The 20,041-nt window shown below is 39.1% G+C and overlaps 1 protein-coding gene across 1 annotated transcript in view; it reads left to right on the plus strand.

Moving 5' to 3' along the window:
- Positions 1-19,595, plus strand: part of CNOT10 (CCR4-NOT transcription complex subunit 10) — a 32,593-nt gene extending 12,998 nt beyond the window's left edge. The window contains exons 10-19 of the mRNA XM_048077987.2: positions 1,470-1,672; positions 3,457-3,578; positions 4,185-4,361; positions 6,827-6,907; positions 12,676-12,789; positions 14,624-14,754; positions 15,479-15,514; positions 15,610-15,737; positions 17,628-17,703; positions 19,299-19,595. Coding sequence (XP_047933944.1) covers positions 1,470-1,672; positions 3,457-3,578; positions 4,185-4,361; positions 6,827-6,907; positions 12,676-12,789; positions 14,624-14,754; positions 15,479-15,514; positions 15,610-15,737; positions 17,628-17,703; positions 19,299-19,453 — 1,223 coding nt within the window. The 3' untranslated portion in view covers positions 19,454-19,595. The remainder of the gene's footprint in view (positions 1-1,469; positions 1,673-3,456; positions 3,579-4,184; positions 4,362-6,826; positions 6,908-12,675; positions 12,790-14,623; positions 14,755-15,478; positions 15,515-15,609; positions 15,738-17,627; positions 17,704-19,298) is intronic.
- The last annotated feature ends 446 nt before the right edge of the window (positions 19,596-20,041 follow it).

Consider the following 20,041-nt stretch of genomic DNA (forward strand, 5'->3'; position numbering starts at 1 on the left):
ACCTGGGCTGCAACAACCCCAAGCAGAGCTACAGGCTGGGAGATGAGTGGCTGGAAAGCTGCCTGGCCGAGAAGGACCTGGGAGTATTGGTGGATAGTCGGCTGAATATGAGCCAGCAGTGTGCTCAGGTGGCCAAGAAGGCCAACAGCATCCTGGCCTGTATAAGAAGCAGTGTGGCCAGCAGGTCGAGGGAAGTGATTGTGCCCCTGTACTCGGCTCTGGTGAGGCCGCACCTCGAGTACTGTGTTCAGTTTTGGGCCCCTCGCTACAGGAAGGACATGGACGTGCTCGAGCGAGTCCAGAGAAGGGCGACCAAGCTGGTGAGGGGTCTGGAGAACAAGTCTTACGAGGAGCGGCTGAGGGAGCTGGGCTTGTTCAGCCTGGAGAAGAGGAGGCTCAGGGGCGACCTCATCGCTCTCTACAGTTACCTGAAAGGAGGCTGTAGAGAGGTGGGGGTTGGTCTATTCTCCCACGTGCCTAGTGACAGGACGAGGGGGAATGGGCTAAAGTTGCGACAGGGGAGTTTTAGGTTGGATGTTAGGAAGTACTTCTTTACCGAAAGGGTTATTAAGCATTGGAACGGGCTGCCCAGGGAGGTGGTGGAGTCACCATCCCTGGAGGTCTTTAAAAGACGTTTAGATGTAGAGCTTAGGGATATGGTTTAGTGGAGTACTTAGTGTTAGGTCAGAGGTTGGACTCGATGATCTTGAGGTCTCTTCCAACCTAGAGAAATCTGTGAATCTGTGAATCTGTGGGGCAATTATTTCTATCTTATTTTTAGTCTTTGACTATCAGTCACGGAGATCTGACAAAACCAAAGTTTCTGTGGCATGGTATACATCACTAAAGACTACGTTACTTGTGGTCCTGCTAACAGCAGATAGAAAATGAATACTGTAAAGTTTCTTGCTTTGATTAGTAATACTTAATCTTTTCTCTTCCAAATGATACTGTGATGAAGTGATAGCCTGCTCATTTCTTGTTTACGTTATAATCTAGTTCCTATCACACATTTTATTATTTCTGCTGTTTCCCCCTACCTTTTTAGTGCAGTCTTAGATACCAGTGTGAAGACAGAAAATGTTTTATGTTTGTTAATAGCAAAGTGGATTTCTTCTGGAATTTGTAAGAATAACAAAGACGTGTATTCTCATAAGTCTGGAATTCAATAATATTACCTAAAATTTACAAGGTACCTAAGTGGTTAGCATTTAATTTCTTCAGCCTTTATTGATATGATGAATTTGTCTTGAGTATCAGCTTTGATGTGGAAAGATTTATTTATTTTTTTTACAGAGGGAGGCTGGTGAATTCTGTAATTAAGTTTTTTTTGTGTGTGTTTTTGTTTCTATTTTTTGGGTGTTTCCCACAGGCTCCCTCCTACTTTTCCCTCTTGTCCTGCACTACAGGAGGTCACAGTATCAGCTCTCCTGAGCTGCACAGCCAATATTATATATCTTTTTCTGCAGGTAAAAAATTTTCAGGGAGGCCCATGTGTACGCTGCTGACCAACAAACGGTATGAGTTGCTCTACAACTGTGGAATTCAGCTCCTGCATATTGGGAGGCCTTTAGCTGCCTTTGAATGCCTGATTGAGGCAGTCCAGGTTTATCACTCAAACCCTCGCCTTTGGCTGAGGATAGCTGAATGCTGCATTGCTGCCAATAAGGGGGTAAGTGGATTTGCAAATTCCTTATTTTGTAGTTATGAAATTGTAAGATTGTATAGCAATCTTAGAGCAATAAGATTGTAGTTATGAAATATATTTTGTCTTTGAACATAGGAATTAAACTTTAAGCCCCCTTCCAACCCTAGCCATTCTATGATTCTTTCTGAAACTTAAAAAAGCTATTCACAGCAGTTTTGTAGATTTACTTATGCACCAATTTCACAGACGCAACATCGAAGTTTAGAGAGTGTGGGGTCCAAAATGCCTTTGGTTGTGTATGTGTTGCCCTATAGTTCCAGGTATTAAAGCATAGTGAAAGCAGGAAGAACAGCTTGCTTCATAGCAATTCTGCAGTTTTCTGTGTCTACCTTACTGGTAACAAATTATACCTAAAGAACACAGAGCTGATCACCTCTAGTGGAAAACTGGGCATGGGAGACTTAATTAGCGTAGATTTAGTGGCAAAAGAAAGAAAGTTAGGAGCCTGTTTACAAGAATAGTGTTTAACAGTTTGGAACAGGGAAAGAAAGTTAGGGGTCACTTCTTCACTTACTGTAGACCAACTAAAGCAGTAGATCATGTCAAGCACCTGGAGCTTAATGTTCTTCCTCCTACAGTTGTAATATTGTATGGAGTACCAGAGAGAGTGAATTTGGGTAACAAAAGCAGCTTGATGTTTCCCAAATTTGTAATCTTATGAGGAAGAAGTTAACTTTGGGTGCTGTTAATATTTAAAGACAAAAGGGAAGTGTTCTTAAATTATAAGATAGATTTGCAACATGACAAGTGAGGCCTTAAAACCAATGGTGTGTTTAATTTGACCTTGTAGCTCAATTTACAATAATATACCTTGATGTCTAACTGTGGATTCATATTTATGCCCTGAACATCCTACAGAAAACTAATTTCACTGAAGCTGATTTTCACTTGCTTTAGTATTTTAGTTTATAGGATATAGATAGATGATTCCCTCACTGCATCTTTTTAACATTTTTTTTTCAAATTATTATTTTATGGTAAATGCCATTAACACGTTAATATTCTTCTTTGGATTCTGATAACTTTTTCTGAAAAGTGATGCCTATTTACTAGCATAAGTTTTCCTTACAACTGCAATTCTTTGTCACTAATTCTACTTACCAATGAAGTTGTTAAGATGGCTTATAGTTGTTTTTTTCTGTTTGTTCTTTTAAAATAAGTGTGGTGTGGAGATGATTCTTGGGACTGATACTTAGTGTGTTAAATTCATTTGATCCCTAGAATATCTACATACACCAAAATCTGTTTAACAAGTTAATTTAATGTAACTTTACATATGTTGTAGTTCAGCGTTATACTCCCCATGGAACAGTTTGAGAGCATTTTGAATGTTGCGTAAGCAGGGACAGAAGATGGCAAATTATAGTGACAATTCTGATGTTATTTGGCTGATCGTATGATTTTTTTTGATATCCTAGCAATTCTTCTAATGCGACTTAGTTCATTGTTCTTCTGCTCTCAAAACAGAGGAGAAACTAGGTCAGTAGGCTATCAGACAAGCTGTCAGAACTAATCTGTGAAAACACTGTGTGCATTTAAATCCCTCTGCAACACAAGGGCAATAGAAAGTATCTGATCCTTCATGGTACTTAAATTTAAAACTGTACCCATATTGGGGGGGGGGGGGGAACTATTCTTGCATTGTAGCTGGATTTGAATTCTTCCAGTCTTCATGTATTTTGCAAAGCTCTCATTCAACAGCCATATTTTAGTCCTCCTTTTCTTTCTTTTTTTCCCTTCTTTTTTAGACTTCAGAACAAGAGACTAAAGGTCTTCCAAGCAAAAAGGGAATTGTGCAATCTATAGTAGGTCAAGGCTACCACCGTAAGATAGTCCTGGCATCCCAGTCGATACAGAATGTTGTTTATAAGTAAGTATGTTTTCCATGGGTCGTTATTTTATCACAGCTTTGTTAAGGAATTTGTATTTGTTCATCAGGATTCTTAAACTGTCACGGAATAATTGTGTGTTCATTTTGGAATTACTCATGTAATGAAAAGAGAGAGGTATTTAAAATGCTTGAGTCCTACTTAAACATCATTTGGATGTCTCCTCTGTTATGGCCAGCAGAGGGCTTAATTGTGTATTTATTATAACTAAGAGTCATTAAAGCTTAAAATTGATTTATCTGAAACTTGCGTTTCTAGTTAGCTAAATCAGTCATCTTTTTCTCACTTTAAAATATATATTTTTGGTAATCCACTCTAGAAAATTACAGGTGGAATGTAGTTCCTCTGTCATAAGACTTCAAGAAGTGAATTCAAGCAAAACAAGAGAACTTCTTGTAATTGCCATGTAGTTGAACCCGCGTACTTTATTTGGATGTCGTGGTATACTTTCCATATATAAGAATATCAGGGTGTATATATCTTCATAAATAAGATTTTCTCTGCATCCAGGTCTTTCTGGAGCTCTGCTTTCCCTTTTAAATTTAGTAGGATTGGTACTCACGAGCTATCTTCTGTCTCTCTTTAAGTGATGGGCAGTCTTCAGCAATACCTGTAGCCAGTATGGAATTTGCAGCGATTTGTCTAAGAAATGCCTTGCTGTTACTTCCAGAAGACCAGCAGGAGTCAAAGCAAGAAAATGGATCTAAAACTAGTAATCAGCTAGGTGGAAATGCAGAAAACAGTGAAAGCAGTGAAGCATGCAGGTAATCAGAATTTTGAAATACTTTGAATTACATATAAAACTTTCCTTTTGTCCAAAACAACTGTAGGCTGTGTGCCTGCTCAGTTAAGTTGCTTGTTATTTTAATTACTGGTAGCTAATTTAAGAATTAAATGCTGAATTGATTCCTGCCATGAAACCACTTTAATAAATGAGACAGTGACATTTTTTTTTTCCACTGGCCATCCTTTTTTTTCTGTTTTGTTTTCCCACACACCCCTGCATTACCTACTGGTATTTTTCTAATCGTAAGTGAAGTTTCACATTACGCTGATTTTTGTGTGCTGCATGTATGTTATATGATTTAATATATAAACATCTAGCAACTCAGTTGTAAACGTTTCCCTGTGATCCGATTTGGCATTCATCAGCACTAGTATGCTTTGGTTTTGTTTCAGAGTAGAAATAGGAAACAAGATATAGAAGATAAGTAACACCTCTACACTATTTTCCTTAGTAATAAATTGCATTTTACCAAAAAAAAAAAAAGTTAAACTCTCTTTCTTTAAAGATTCAGAAAAAGTAACTTACATATGTCAAATGTTAAATAGTGAGGGAGCGTTTAACTTTTTCACTGCCCCTGAGCTACAGATACTCTTCAGAAGGAAGTTCACAATGTATCTTTGTCCATATCCTGCACTTCCATGAATGACCCTTATGAGAAGTTAAACCGCTAATCTGGAAAAAGCTTTGAAGCTTTACATTAGAGCTTGAACTGAGAATAATTAAAAAACATGATTTTTTTTGTCAGTCAGGAGTACAGCTAAACTTTTAAAAGATCTTTGTCAGATGGCAGGATTTACTGCACGAATGTTGTATTTTGTGGGCACAAGGTGCATCCCTCTGTATTCTGAGCTTGCTTGATGACAGGCTAGAAATGGGAGTCAGTGGCTGCTGCTGCTTCAACAATATTTGAAGGTTCTTCTCTCTTACCTTTCCTCCCAATGACCAGCTTTCCTGCCAAGAGATTAAATGATTTATAAAAGTCTGGGCTGGTTTTGTGTGTGTGTGTTTTTTTTTTTTGTTAATATTTTTTTGCTCACCAATGGTGGTGAACATTGTGAGCTAACTTACCTGTCAAGCTTTATGCAGCCCATTGAAATAAAGCTCCTCTGACTTAAGCTCACAGGGGCCAGTGAGGGGCAGCAATGAAAACAAAATGGTGGCCCAAACACAGCCAACACCTACTTTGTTTGGTTTTGCTTTGCTTCCTCCTTGTAGGAGTAAGGAAAGAAAAGCATGCCCTGTACAGGAAAATCCCTTACTATCTTCTACTTTCAAAAGCAGATGCTTCTTCAGCTTAAAAAAAAAAAAAAAACAAACTCATCTCTGTGGTCATTGCTAATTTCAAAATATCCAGGCTCTTCTTAAATTTGTGTATCACATTCTGAAAGGCTCTAAAAGGATTTGTTGCCTCTGACAAGGGACCCTCTGTGAGAGAGCAGTAAAAGATATAAGGCATTTGAAGCAAATCCCACTAATTGAACAGGCTGACTCTTGGGCAGATTCCTATGTTATTCACAAGACAACTGTGAATACTTCCAGTGGTTACAGGTATTTTTTAGATCTACGTTTGGCAAAGGTGTCACATGAAGTACCTTCACTACAACAGTGTCAAGTATAGGTTCCCTTCAGTGCTGTTGTTTGAAGGTCTAATTTGGAATTATCTTACCTGTTTTTAACAGACACAAAACTGTACTTCAGTGGAAAAAGCTCTGTACTTGTTAAATGGACAGAACTCATTTTCAATTCAGATTGTTTGATCTGTTTGTAAACCATCTCTCTGCCAAGGTGCCACTGTTAACCTTCTCTTCCTGTTTTTCATTCTGGAAGGAGGTTGTCTATCAGCTTCCTGGGGAGTGAAATCGCTTATGTTTAAAAATAGAGGGAATATTTGCTCCCCAAACAAACCCCAAGCCTAATTTTAAGAAAGTGGTGTTTTGTTTTTTTTTAAGGTGTGTATTTTGAAGTAATAAAAATAAAGGGTAGCTAGAAATTTAATGGAAGCTGTAGTACTTCGTGAGTTTTTTCTTTATAGAATATGTATCTAATTACTAAGGTGTCTAGGACAGCAGCTAGTTTACTGCTTTTCTTACTGGTTGAAGGAGAAGGTTACAAATGCAGTAAGTTCTGCATCTCTGGAGTTTAAAGTTGTCGTACTACATGGAACTTCAAAAATAGCTCAAGGCCGTGGAAAGTGGCATGTGTTGTTTGGTGTGTCAGTCAAGTCTTTCCCAGTAAATGCTCCTGTTTTTCCTTATCAGATAGAATGGTTAGGATAAGAGCATTTGCCTCAATTTTTGCATAGCTTCATTTCCCTGTTTTTTAGGGTATAGAATTCTTGCAGTCCTTTTAAATGAAGTGAATAAATATCAATGCTTATTATGCTGAGATTTTAAAAATTATTTACAGTCACTCCTTCTAATTAATATACTGTTTTTATTCTAGCAATAAAAGTCATGAAGGGGATAAATTCATTGCAGCTCCACCTTCTTCACCTTTGAAGAAACAGGAATTAGAAAATTTAAGGCAAGTAAATAACAAAAAATATTCACAACTAAATGAGCCCCTTCTTGAACTGTGCTATGATTCTGGAGTCATTGCTAGTTTTTTTGTTTTTTTTAATGGTGTGGCACTTGCAGTATTGCATTGTAGTTGTTGATGTAAGGATGACTTTTTTTTTTTACGTGTGTGTTCTTCCTTTCCTCAAGGCTTTGAGTCAGAACGAGTAGAAACCCTGCAGAATTTCAAATCGGATTATAGATAAGTCTGTTTGATCCCGCTATTATAGGCTTGCCGTTAAATATTTGGTAAAACCAAAAAATCAAGGTCTATAAATGACAAAGCTAAAAATCTGACAATGGCTCTTCTGACTAGCAGAAGAGGGGGAAATTACAGTATAGTACCTTTACCTTTTAAAGACTTGGTAAGGCTGGTTTGTGAAGTCAGCCCACAATATTACGTTCTTCAATGTTAAATTCTTGCTGAATGGAACAAAAAATCGAAGTGGTAAAAGCAGCTATACTGCTTTCAAGTCAGAGTGGTGCTCACAAAGAAGCTGAATCAAAAGCTGACTTTTTTTGTGAAAGTTAGATATTAAACAAAACCATGCATTTAATTGAAGAAAGAATAAAAATCTATTGAAATAATCCTGTTGGTGACTTTATTTCCTTTACTGTAATAGATAAGGCAGGATTTCTAAGGCCGTTTCTAGAGTAGGGTTTAAGTTTGATTTTGCCGTGTGTGGGGAGAAGAGATAGGATGTAGGGGTGGGGTGTTGCTGTTTGGTTGTTTTTTTATTCTCCCCTACACAGTTCTCATCAGGACTAGGGATGAAATCTTTAATAATCCACCCTTCCCATCAGTTTATTCTTTCTTCCTTCTCCTGAGTATGGCTTAGACTAAAACTTTTTTATTTTTAATTAACTTACTACTATCACTTTTTCATATGTTACTTGGCTTTTAAAGTACTAAATATTCTAGAATTACTTTAATACCACCCCAGTTACTGAATAGCAAGTGATGGCAGCTTTCAGGTTGCTTTTATACTTTTTTAGATGTTTCGGTTCTAAATAAAGTTTTTCCATGAGCGATAATGAATTACTGTAAGATGATTCTTGGCTTGTCAGATCTCATGGATTCTTTGTCTCAGTTTTGACTTTGCATTTTGGAAGAGATACTTAAGAACAAGGAATCTTGCACTAAATATTTGCAGAAGTATCTGCAGTTTGGAGTTTTTATCTTCCTAGAATTTATTCAACATTATTTGGCCAGCTGTTATTTTATAATCTAGATTTTATAATCTATAATATTGTATAATTTTCAGTTCAGATAACCTAGTCTTCTCTGGACTCTTCACAGCTATTTTTTTTCTTTGCTGCAATACTGTAGAGACGACTAAAAATAGATCTAAGACAAATGTGCGCCTGACAACAAGTTACAGGGCTAATTAGACAAAATAAGCCTAAGCTAGTGTGCTTGGCTTTGCTTTTGTAGCAGGCTAGTAATATGTAAATGCTTCCACTGTTCCGTGTGATAGACAATAATTTGTGCTGCAACTTGATCGTTGTTCTAAGCCTTAAATTTCTTGGCATTGTAGTGCAAACAGCCATTTTGTCATGTAGTTTCTTTTCACAGTTTAAACTGTTATTGCATGTTATGTACAGTTCCTTCTGTCCCAGGTGACATTGGACAGTGATGGCAAAACAGAAAAATCCCTGTCATCAGGTAGCTTTTCCACCTGAACCAAATCCATAGTTTGCCCAGAATAGAAAGAAAAATTGCCTTTGTCCTGGCATTTGACTTCCTTACCATGGAAGAAGATGAATAAAACTTGACTGCAGTGTTTTTGCATTCCCAAAGATCTTTGAACTACTTATTTGGAGGAACGTAGACTACCAAACACAATAACTCCTATTTGTCCAAATGAGTACTGTGTTATCTGAAATCTCTTTATATTTCCCCAATAAGATCATCATATGCTGAAATGTTAATGACATTGTTCAGGTGGCTGCTAGCCCATTGAGGATCGCTTACTATAATGCTCGCACCACCTCTTAAAAAAGAAATCTGTTTTAAGTTTCCATTATGGACAAAGCATACAGTAATTTCCCACTTAAACTCTTGAGTAACACTTTGTTCCAGCCTAACCCCAGGTAACCTGTGTTTTATAATGACCAGTGTAACCTTTACTTTGCTGCATTGTATATGGCAAATCTGCTTTTATTTGTTTAAAGGCAACTTAGCAGTAGTCTGTGAGGAGACGTTACTGAGACCTTGATTATTTATTCTGCAGTGATGCAAGAGTATACTCCTTGAAATAGAAGGCAGTGGATTAAAAACAGTGTTGTGGTGTGTTTTTGTTTTTTTTTTTTCCCCCCCTGACTTGAAAATGTGGTTGCCACATGTCAAAATTACACGGTGTCACATCATGGTTTTTTTAAATGCATAGCCTTTTCTTTCACAATCAGCTGTTATCTACTGATGAAACCTGACAGCCTGTCAGGAAAAACCTACCAGTTTAGCAAGAGCTATACTGCTTCTGGTAAAGAACGTCATGTAAAGAAAGGAAAAGCATTGATTCTGGGTTTTTTTTTTTGCAATACTTGCTTTGACTGCTGGTTAAATCTGTGAGACTAGACATCCTTAGAGTGTGACTGTGCTAAAACTGGTCCTAGGTTTCTGCAGATAGCTATGAAAATGTGATAGGCTCAAATGTTAATGTATTACTGTTGGCTTGCTCACTGAGCAGCTAAGTGGGAAAGTTAAAATCCTTGTCCGGTCAGGAAAAATTAAAAGAGAAATACTGAAATGGCAAGGATTGTTCTGAGGAATAGTTTTTCCCCTTGCTGACAATCACTCGATTGAGAAATCTCCACTGCTTCTGGTACCGACATGGAGGACTTAAATGTTTGGGATTTATTTACAGGACTTTGTACAGTTGCACATCCTAACACGGGTTTAAAATGACTGACTTTGCCCCTAAATGACTCTTCAAAATTAAAAATAGCCTCTAAGCAAAGCTTAAGTGTTGGGTGTATTGTTTGGCACTTGTGTGCAAATTAGTTGAACAGACTTCTCAGGTTAGAGATGTTCTCCAAATGATTTGGAGGTATCATTTTTACGCCTTCATGGTAAGTTTTGGAGGAGTGGATTTGCTCTGGTTAGCCTTTTTTTCCTGTGGAGTAGGCTACACTGAATATGTAGGTTAGGTTGTACAAACTCACAGTCAGTGTGGGCTGACAAATCTCGTTCCCTGAACCTCCCAGGAGGTTGTTTGACATAATCTGGCAGTTTAAAAAAACATTTTTCTTTTTCCTAGTGCAAAGGCAGTTTTATTTAGGGAATGGAGGGGCTCAGTAATGCTGGAAGTCTCCAGTGCTTAAAGACGACCTGCGGAGTTTTGTCAGAATCCTGACCGGGGTGAAAAACTAGTTTCTTTTCCCTTGTGGTGCAATTCTTCTGCTCTGATTAGCTGTCAGATCTCTTGAGTGTTTGGTTTGGCTGGTTCAACAATGAATCCAAGTGCGCAGTAGTATTGCACGTAAGAAAATGTGAATGTTTTCTTCAGAAGACTTGTGCTGAAGAATCTCTTCAAGGTCTTAAAGGGCTTAGCTGGCAATGAATCCTTCGAGCAGAGGAATAGGTTTCCATTTTGTCGGACCTATCTGCTGTGTGATTGGAGCATGCCTTTTGTTGGAATTTATGCTTTCAAAAGCAAAAATAGTTTTAAAATGCTGTGGTGAATAGAAGGCTTGTATTGACTTAAAGGGTAGGAGCAACCAACTCTGCAGGCCTTGACTTGTGCATAAAGGTATTTAGCATCTCTGCTTGTTGAAAAGTTGCGCTTCCTTGAGGTCAAGAAGAAAAGAAGCTGGTTAGAAGCAGGCCATTATTTCAGGGATTTTTTTTCCCCATTTCCCTCCCCCTCCCCACAGTCACAACCTTTCAGAAATATTTTAGGTTGGGGACTTGAGCTGGGGAAGCTTTCCCCTCTTTCTTGAAAGCTTTTGTATGTGCTCAGATTTGATGTGACATCTGGGCATGGTAAAGAGGAAGTGGGGGGTAGGGAGAAACACTGGAGAAGTTTCTTATCCTGCTTGTGCATAATTAAAGAGCATGCCTCCTGGGAACCAGGAATAAAGGCACCCCAGGCCCTGCCATGAATTACATGACTTACTGCTGGACTCAAAGTGGGCTTGACAGTTGCCAGAAGGTTGGCGCGGTAATAGCCCACCTCCTGGCAGGAGAGTCGAAGGCTCTTCTTGCTTCTCTCCCAACGTGAGACCTCGCTAAGAGGATCCACTCGTCCTCCCCGGAGGAGAACAGAGTCCGTGCTCACAGCAAGGCGTCGCAGGGCAAAGCGGGCACAGGTTTGTGCCCTGAGGGAGGACAAGGCAGCCTGCGCTCAGCGGTGCCTTGCCAAGTGGAAAATAGCCCCATGTGCCGCGCTTGGGGAGGGAGGGGGGCAGGGACACGGAGGGGAGTTATTACCAACTGTAAAGCTTGGCTTAATGATGGCATCCTGACGTGGGATTCTTGTTTGAAGATGGAAAATGGGAGTAGTTCAGATTTCGTTACAAGAACTGTCAGATTTTTGGGCTTTTGGAAACACATGAAAGTCTGTGACGGCAACAAAATGCCACATAGCAAATCAGGCTCTTGGCAGAGGATTGCAACTCTCAGTGTAACACAGAACTGGAAACAACAAAATTTCCTACAGTTTTGTCTCCTTGTGTACAAATGTTGTAAAATACAAGAGTGAAATATGTTAAAACTTAATTGACTGCAACAACGCAGCTGTAGTTCAAGGTGATTTATAGGATTGAGAGCTACAGAAATCTGTTACCCTTTGTTGCTGGAAGAGGGGGAGGGCAGAGAAACGCAAATGAAAACCCAGGGTTTAAAGAATAAGAAGAGGGCAGGAAAGTCCATGAGAAAAATGTCATGTGTGGTGAAGTCCATCGGTTATTAATGGTCAAATTTCAAAATCGTACTGTGGTGATCGCAGTGGTGATCTTTGGTTTGTACGGGTAGAACACAGCACATGCATCTCCTCATTCAGGGAACGAAATTGAGGCCCCAGTTAAAGAAAGAGCAGCTCCTTTACTTTGTAGTTTGATGTGAAGATATTATTGAAGAGTTACGATTTATTTCCTCAACACTTAAATGTCTTTCATTTTGAGTTTCTGGATAGTTGGTGAAAAATGGAGGTCTTTGCATTTTATGTTAGTAGAAAACTATTCCATCTAGTGACTAACTATGTTAAAGCTAATGTAATCTTTTGCATGTTTGCTGTTGCTGGCTTCTGGAGCATGCTGTAAGTTTTTTTTTTGTTGTTGTCTTTTGTTTTTTTTTGAGGTATAAGTTAATAATTCCAAATATTTTTCCTTGAATGTAAAATAACTTCAAGTAAGAGCTGAATGTGGTGTTGCTGTATGGCTGTTAAAATTTATATGTAGTTAAACACTTGTGTATGAGTAGTTAATATTTTAAGCTATTTGTATTGTATATGAAGTTTCTTTATTGCTTTTATCCTGTATAAATCAAATCTGAAATGTAGTATGAAAACAAAAGTTATTCTTAGTAAGACCAGAATCATTTTAAAGATTATAGACTGTGCTGTTTATTCCTGCTTCCGTTCTTTTTATACTGTGTGTAAGAAATGTTATATGTCTTTAACAAATGTCCAGCAAATCCAGATAAATGCAGCTGTAACATTTCTCCTTTGAAATCACAGAATTTTCTGTTTAACATATTGGTTCCCTCCTTTTTTTTTCTGTCTTTTTCCCCTCCAGGTGCTCAATACTTGCCTGTAGTGCTTACGTGGCTCTGGCTTTGGGTGATAACCTTATGGCATTGAATCACGCAGATAAACTCCTTCAGCAACCAAAGCTGTCAGGGTCTCTTAAGTAAGTCTGACGTGGCCGTTTCTTCTTTCTCAGCCCTGCTTTTTGCTGGAGAGTTCTGAGTTGAAGCTTCCAATGTCTGTAGCTGCTTGCCCATTCTGTATCTGATGCAAAGAATTGCTTGGCGTGCTCCTGTTCTTGCTGAAGCTCTGACTAAATGTTCATTGACACGCAGGAACGTGAGTCCCCTTGTTTGTGTATGAATTCCGTGTAATTCAGAATCTATTGCTGCTCTTGTTGCTATTCGTTAATCTTCAGCTGCAGTTCCCCTTCAGTGGCAGGACTGTCAGGTCTCTGTCCTGGTTCGCTGTGGGGCAGCACCTACTTGTGTTGGCATAGCACAGGGGGCAGGAGTAAGCAGCTAGGTGCGGACAACTGCTTGAGCCAGCATGCAGCTGAAAACTCGCTTACGAAGCTACAGCCTCAGAGGGGTAGGTTTGCTCAGAGAGCAGGGCACCAGGCCTTGGATGTGCAGGATTGTCACTTCACCTCTTGCTGTTGCTTATACAAGTTCCGTTCTTCAATTTCTGTTTTTCAGTTCTAACTTGGCTGTTATCTTTCCAAAAAGATACACAAACCTCTTCCTGTTTCTGCTCACCAATTCTGATACACCTCTGCAAATTTGAAAAAAGGAAGCTCTGGCCCCATCCTTCTGATCTTGTTTGTGCATTCAGTTCCTGTGTATGACAGGAATTGAATAAAATATACAAGAGGCTTTTATGGTAGTAATGAAATTTGGCAAAACTGTTCACATACTAACAGAGAGCAAGCTAACTTGTGCTTATGTATGCTGGCAGCATTCTCTAAAATTGTCCGTGTCAATTAATTTCTTTGGCTCCCATGCTTCAAACTACAGTAGAAGCTCATCTTTCTGCGCAGTCTTTGTAAAAGCAAGATTTTACAGGATTTGCAAGGTAACGCGTAATTTTCTAAAGGCAGTGTTACTGCTATGTGATGCAAGAAATTCAAGGTGACAGTTGTTTGCAAAGATGTAGAGCCATGTATCTTGGTCTGAGGAAGCTAGGCTTTTGTGCAGACTGGGAATACTGAGTTATTCCTGTTTTCTTAAGCGAAGTAAGTTAGTTACGTGTAGGGAGTTTTGCTTGTTTTAACAGTTCTAAATTAGAGAAGTTACTTTGGATGAAATTTTACTTGTTTTTTAATAATTCAGTACAACCAACTGTACAGTTAAATTGAAATCTACTGTATGCAGCTACATACTCAACTTTTGTTGCAGATTAAGCATCAGCAAATGATGTTCTCAACTAACAGGATTCTTTCTCTTCCAAATTTGAAAAGAAAAGCCGCTGATTAGCTGAGGTGAATGATAAATGTCAAAACATCAGAATTGTTTAGCACTTTTGTGAAGACTTGCACTTGGAAAGGTGTTTGTGCCCTGTGGATAGGTCTGCTTAGTTGGTCTTCTTAAAAACCTCCAATGCAGATATTTTACAGAATTAGTTTAACTTTTTATTGAATGTGAAGTCACTTACACCTCAAATTTGAGGTGTATCAATATTGTGAGGATGTTTTTGTAAGCATTTCTTTTTTAATTCTTTGAGATGAAGCCATACTGAAGTACTGTCTGTCTAGAATGGCTGTTCCTGTGCATGAATTAGTTGGCGTTACTCTTGTACAGAATTTTTTGGAACACTAGGGTGTAAACAGCAGATGTCAGAATGGGGTATTACACAAGCAAGCTTACTTCATGCATGTGCATTAAGTAGTAGTCGTCTTGTGCTTAAGTTAAAAACTGAATTAATTTGGTCTTGCATAAGAACAGTGAATTTTGGGGGTGGTTATGCTGACATTTGTACCTGACCCTTTTCCGTTGTAGGTTTCTCGGGCATTTGTACGCAGCAGAAGCTCTCATCTCTCTAGACAGAATATCTGATGCCATCACTCACTTGAACCCTGAGAACGTCACTGATGTTTCCCTTGGGATCTCTTCAAATGAACAGGATCAAGGTTAATGAACCCACACTTGATTAGAACTGGTCATGTTCTCAGCTGCTTTCTTCCTATAACTTTCTGTGTATAAATACAATGATGATTAACACTGCTTGTTTTAAGATGCTAGATTGTTTGGGGTTGGTTTGTTCCTCCAGGCTTTTGTTCCTGCTTTGATTTTGTTTTGTCTTTTGCATGCCCGTCCTTCCTTTGGCATGTCTAATTCTGTAATATAAATAGAACTGTATATTGTAGTATTAAGCATAATGTTTTAAAACTCCTTTTGCTAAATATGCAGTTGTGGTTAACTTGTACTTCATAGTTTCTCCTCAGGCTTTTTAGTCTCTAAGCCAGGGCTTGTGTGAGAGATAGGAGTAGGGAGAATGTAATCTGTATCTTGCAGTGCTTCCAGTTAGGAGTGTGTAGTCTGTAACAAAAATACTTCAAGAGCCCACCTGCATAATTAAGACTACAGCAGCTCTGATTTCAGTCAGATGACTGCAGTTTACACTTCATTGTTCCTATTTGCAAATCTAAAAGTTCTTAGGGAAACAAAACATAACTATGGGAAGCCTCATGTAGCTTAAACTGTAGAGCAAACTGATGTGTTTTCGCTCTGCCGTGTCAGACCATGAAGGAAGAAGCAGATTTGTATCTGTTGACCTGTAACTATAATTTTTGTAATGAGCTTTAAAAAAAGCTCACAGAAAATGATATCTTTGTGTCTGTTTTTACTTTGTAGGGTCTGACAAAGGAGAGAATGAGGCAATGGAATCTTGTAAGTACCAGCCAGCATATTCAGCCAAGTACAGGAACTTATTTGGCAGCTCCGAATAAAGGTCTTAAAAAAATAAATATTTTCTTCAATTGCAGCTGGCAAGCAGACCCCACAGTGTTATCCCAGTTCAGTCACATCTGCACGAACAATGATGTTGTTTAACCTCGGAAGTGCTTACTGCTTGAGGAGTGAATATGACAAAGCTCGAAAGTGTCTCCATCAGGTATGAAAAACAAATCTTAAGAGAGCTCTAGGGACAAATGTACGTCCTTCAAAGTGCCATTTAGATCACAGCAAATCCCAGTGATTTCATAGCTCAACATTTATTTGTTGACTGCTGAGATGGCAGCTCTGTTCTGTCGTAATGAACCAACCTGTATTAGTAACGTAAAGGAATTCCAAGTTATTACTTGTAAATAGTTCAGTACTGTTTTTGAAAGCATTTCTTTTAGATTGTGTCAAAACAGTGGAATATGACTACGAAGCCATTTTTCTAAATTTTTTAACAGTCTAGTAGTAATTGTTATATTCTAGAGGAGAAGGTTCTTGAGGGCCTTGAATTTCCTTGTCTTTAATTAGTTAACTCACCATCTAAGCTGTGAACTTTAGGGCTGAGAGAACAACTACAATCTGTTGGAGGTATGGTTCTTGCCTGCCTGATCTCCTGGTGAGATCAGGTCTGTTGGGGGCTGCTCGCTCCCCTTCTTTCAGTGGAATAGACCCAGGTTACTACTGGGTGCTGAATTTGAACTGTTGGATGTGAAACAGTATGTAGACCACTTTCTCTTGAGCAGGTTTAGTGGATGGCTGGATCAGCCTGTATTTTATTTAGCTTGTTAAATAAGTGGTTTCTCCTTGGGGAGCATCTCCACCATCTGCTTCTTGTAGAAGGATGCAGATACCAGGTGCCACTACCAGGTAGCCCTGTAGCAAATGATCTTGCACCTCTTTTTGATTAGGAATCAGTCCTGTTAGCTTTTCACATTTTGTGCAGATACATCCTTTCTCAGGAAATGGGGTTGATCTCAAACACAGTTTACTTCTACAGATGTATAGAGACAAATATGTGTTTTTCCTGCCCTCTGGATTGGGCCCTTATAGAAAAGATAAACTTTCAGGATTCAGCCTTACTGTCATCATAGGAGTCATCCTCGTACTAGGATTATCAAGTGTTCACATTTGATAAATAACTGAAAATAGTAAGTTTCAGAAGTGGGGACAAATTCTTTATTATTTGTCATTTTTCTTGTTGTTCAAGGCTGGGCTTTACCCTGCAGAACCGTTGGCTTGGTACTTACATACCAACGTGATGAAATCCAGTGACCTGGGAAGAGGGAAGGCAAAGGATAAGGAGAGAAATAACATTTTCCTTTGAAAGGCCTGGTAGCTCTCCTCCATCTTCTTACATTCTCCTCCCTCTCCTGGTGAGATTCCAGAGAGCCCTTCTGTTTGAACCGAAGGGAAGGAGCAGCAGTCTGATACTTGGCATGACTCCCGGCATAGAAGCTGGTGAGACAGAAAGCAGGGACTTGTCTGGGGACTGCTGGAGGCAGTTCTGCAGGGCTCTGTTATTCTGAAGGCTCGTGGCTCTGGGCATGTCTCAGCTGGAGCACAGGGACTTACCTGCAAGCCAAACGAAATCAAGGGCATGTACCTAGTGTGCAGGAGATCAGGAGTAGGGAGTTAGATCTGGAGCTAATATAGAAGACAGCATCATTGACTTCATAGGTGAAAACACTTGTATGTTTGTTTATGATGATCCTTGTTAACTTTGTATTCTGAACTTCGGAGCAATGGAGGTTACCTTCACCCGTCATCTCAGCAGGAAATCGCAGTAAATTGGCCCAAGAATGACAGACTCGTATTGACATAAGCATACAGCAGATGGTGCTGCTAATTAGTGTGAAACAATCTTGCAAGGCAGACAATCTTTCAACCTCTCCTTGCATGCATGAGTCTAATGGTGTGTATTAGTTTGAAAAATCTTACCTTATGGATTGTTATTTGCTTTTGTCAGCTAAGATGATGATAATGGTTTTGTCAAGAGGCATTTTTTGAGCTGGATATTTCTCTTAAGCACTCTTTCTTCCCTCCCGCCTTCTTTTTCAATAAGGCTGCTTCATTGATCCACCCCAAAGAGATCCCTCCAGAGGCTATTCTGCTGGCTGTATATCTTGAATTACAGAATGGTAAATATTACTTTTTTTTTTCCCCCAATATTAAAAGCCCTAATTTAATACATAAAATTAGTATGTAATGTTGAGTGTAACATTTGTTATTTATAATGTTTTAGATCTTTCCCTGAAGTTCACAATTAACACAGGGAAAGCATTAGAACACATTTGTAAAGTTGTGAAGTGTTCTGTCAATTTGTTCTGTAGATTTGGGATGTATTGGGAAGAACAGTTGTCATCATTCCTAATCTTTAGAGTTGTGCCAGCATTTTGAGTGATATCCTTTAGGCCCTATCTCCATTTTACACTGCTATGGATCTATGTATCTGTACCCTCATTTCCATGGAGCAATTACTTGCAAATGGGGGTTTTATAACTTCATAGTGGTTAAGTGTTTTGACAGAAGGCAGTTTATCTTAGTTGGCTGGCAATTCCTGCTGTTAAACCTGTAAAACACACACGTGTATAAGAGCAGGACTGCAGTAAACACCTGACATTCTACAAATGCATCTTCTGAGCCAAAATCTCCTGTACTTTGTCCAGAAATTAGCAGTCTTGAATAGGCCCAGTAAAACCTGTGATGAGGTTTATACTCTAATAAGAGGGCTTCAAAGGTTTTACAGTAAAAGAAAACTCAAGAATAAGTTCCCAAAGAAGCTATGTCAAAGGCTGTGCAGCAAGTACTCTATGAAACAAAGCTTGTACTATTGGTAACTCTTCCAAAATCCATCCTTTTCATGAAAATGCAGTGAACTTAAAAAAAAAAAAAAAAAAAAAAAAAAAAAAAAACATGCATAATGGGAAAGCTTGTACTTGGATTCTGCAGTGTGAGCAGATTGAATCTCTGTACTTGTTTCCCTTTAGGTGTCTTGCGTGACAGGGAATCAGAGGACATGAGCTTATTTATTCTGAAAAAAAGTTTTCCTTATGAAAATGTTTCTAAATTGGAATTTTGGAAACGTTTCTTTTTGCAACAAAGAAGCACAGAACAGAAGAGAGTACCAAAGGGGCTAAAGCTATGTTTTGTTCTAAGAATGGCAACAAAAAGGCACTTCTCTTCTGAAACTAAAACGTTAGTGAAAGTAAAATATTTGGGAAGAGGAAAAATGTTCTTTTCAGAACTAAACAGGTTTCTTCCCACAATTATAGAGCTCCAAGTACATATTTGTTTGATGGGCCATGCATACAGTTGAAAAATCACACTTTTTTTCTTCTAAAAACAGATTTTTATATATATTCTTGACACTTGCATTCCTGTTCCTTAGTGTGACATTGTGAGGGCATTTTGTGTGAGAGAATCTCTCTGCTGTAGCTGTAGGAGTGCGAAGAGGTACCTTCAGAAGTTCAGAAGGGGCTCTGGCACCTTCCAGTTCCAAGGTTAAAGCTTGATGTCTTCAGCCAAACAGAGGTAGAATCGAGTACTAGGATTCCAGATTTACTTCTGTTAGTGCTTTTAATGGCTGTGTCCTTCACTGAATAGGAAGCTTGCTTGTGTATGTGGTCTGGCCACAGGGCTGACAGGAAATGATGCCAGGGCTCAGGCATCACTGTTGATGCACAGGAGCTGAAAAGTCATACAAAGCTCTTACAACTTTATTTTTGAATTGCAGGTAACACTCAGCTGGCATTGCAGATCATCAAGAGAAACCAGCTTCTCCCTTCTGTGAAAACACTCTCTGACATGCGGAAGAAGCCTGTTTTTCAGCCAGTCCATTCAATCCAGCCCATTCAGATGCCAGCTTTCACCACTGTTCAAAGGAAGTGAGGGTTTGATCGATCTTGCTGCTGCCCTTTCTATGAGGGCTTGGGATTTTGTATATTTTTTTAACCTAGGACACCTGCATACCCGGGGTTGCTGGAGTGTGTTCGTTTCTGTAAATTTTTAATAAAACACCTAAATGCCTCTAGTCATGTCTTTTTGTTTGCAAAGCTTGTTTAATAGAGGAAGAGATGTTGGTATCTGTTTCAAACAATGGCAGTTGACTTAGCAGGAAGGGGGGGGTGCTGCGGAACAGTGTTGCTTTAGCTAGTCCATGTGCCTTTGTCCTAGTGGAAGATGCGATGGTGCAAGTACAGTTGAAGAGTGCCTGTCTGTAAGAAAAAGCATGGGGTTTGTGCGTGGTGGGTCTCGTGTTTGTTTGTTTAATGTTGGGGTTGGAGGACTGTACTTAAGAAAAAGTTTTCTGCCTTTTGCTCAGATGAAGCAGGTGTACGACAGCCAGCAGTGTGAACTTTGCTTATGTACTGTGAACACCAGAAAGCAGATGCGCTATCCTACCTTGAGCCTTAATCCAGCAGTAAGATAATCAGGGCCCAGTGTGGAATGTAGCCACTCTCTCCCTCCCCCGTTCCT

Source organism: Anser cygnoides, chromosome 2 (genome assembly GCF_040182565.1).
Source record: "Anser cygnoides isolate HZ-2024a breed goose chromosome 2, Taihu_goose_T2T_genome, whole genome shotgun sequence".
Taxonomy (NCBI): Eukaryota; Metazoa; Chordata; class Aves; order Anseriformes; family Anatidae; genus Anser; species Anser cygnoides.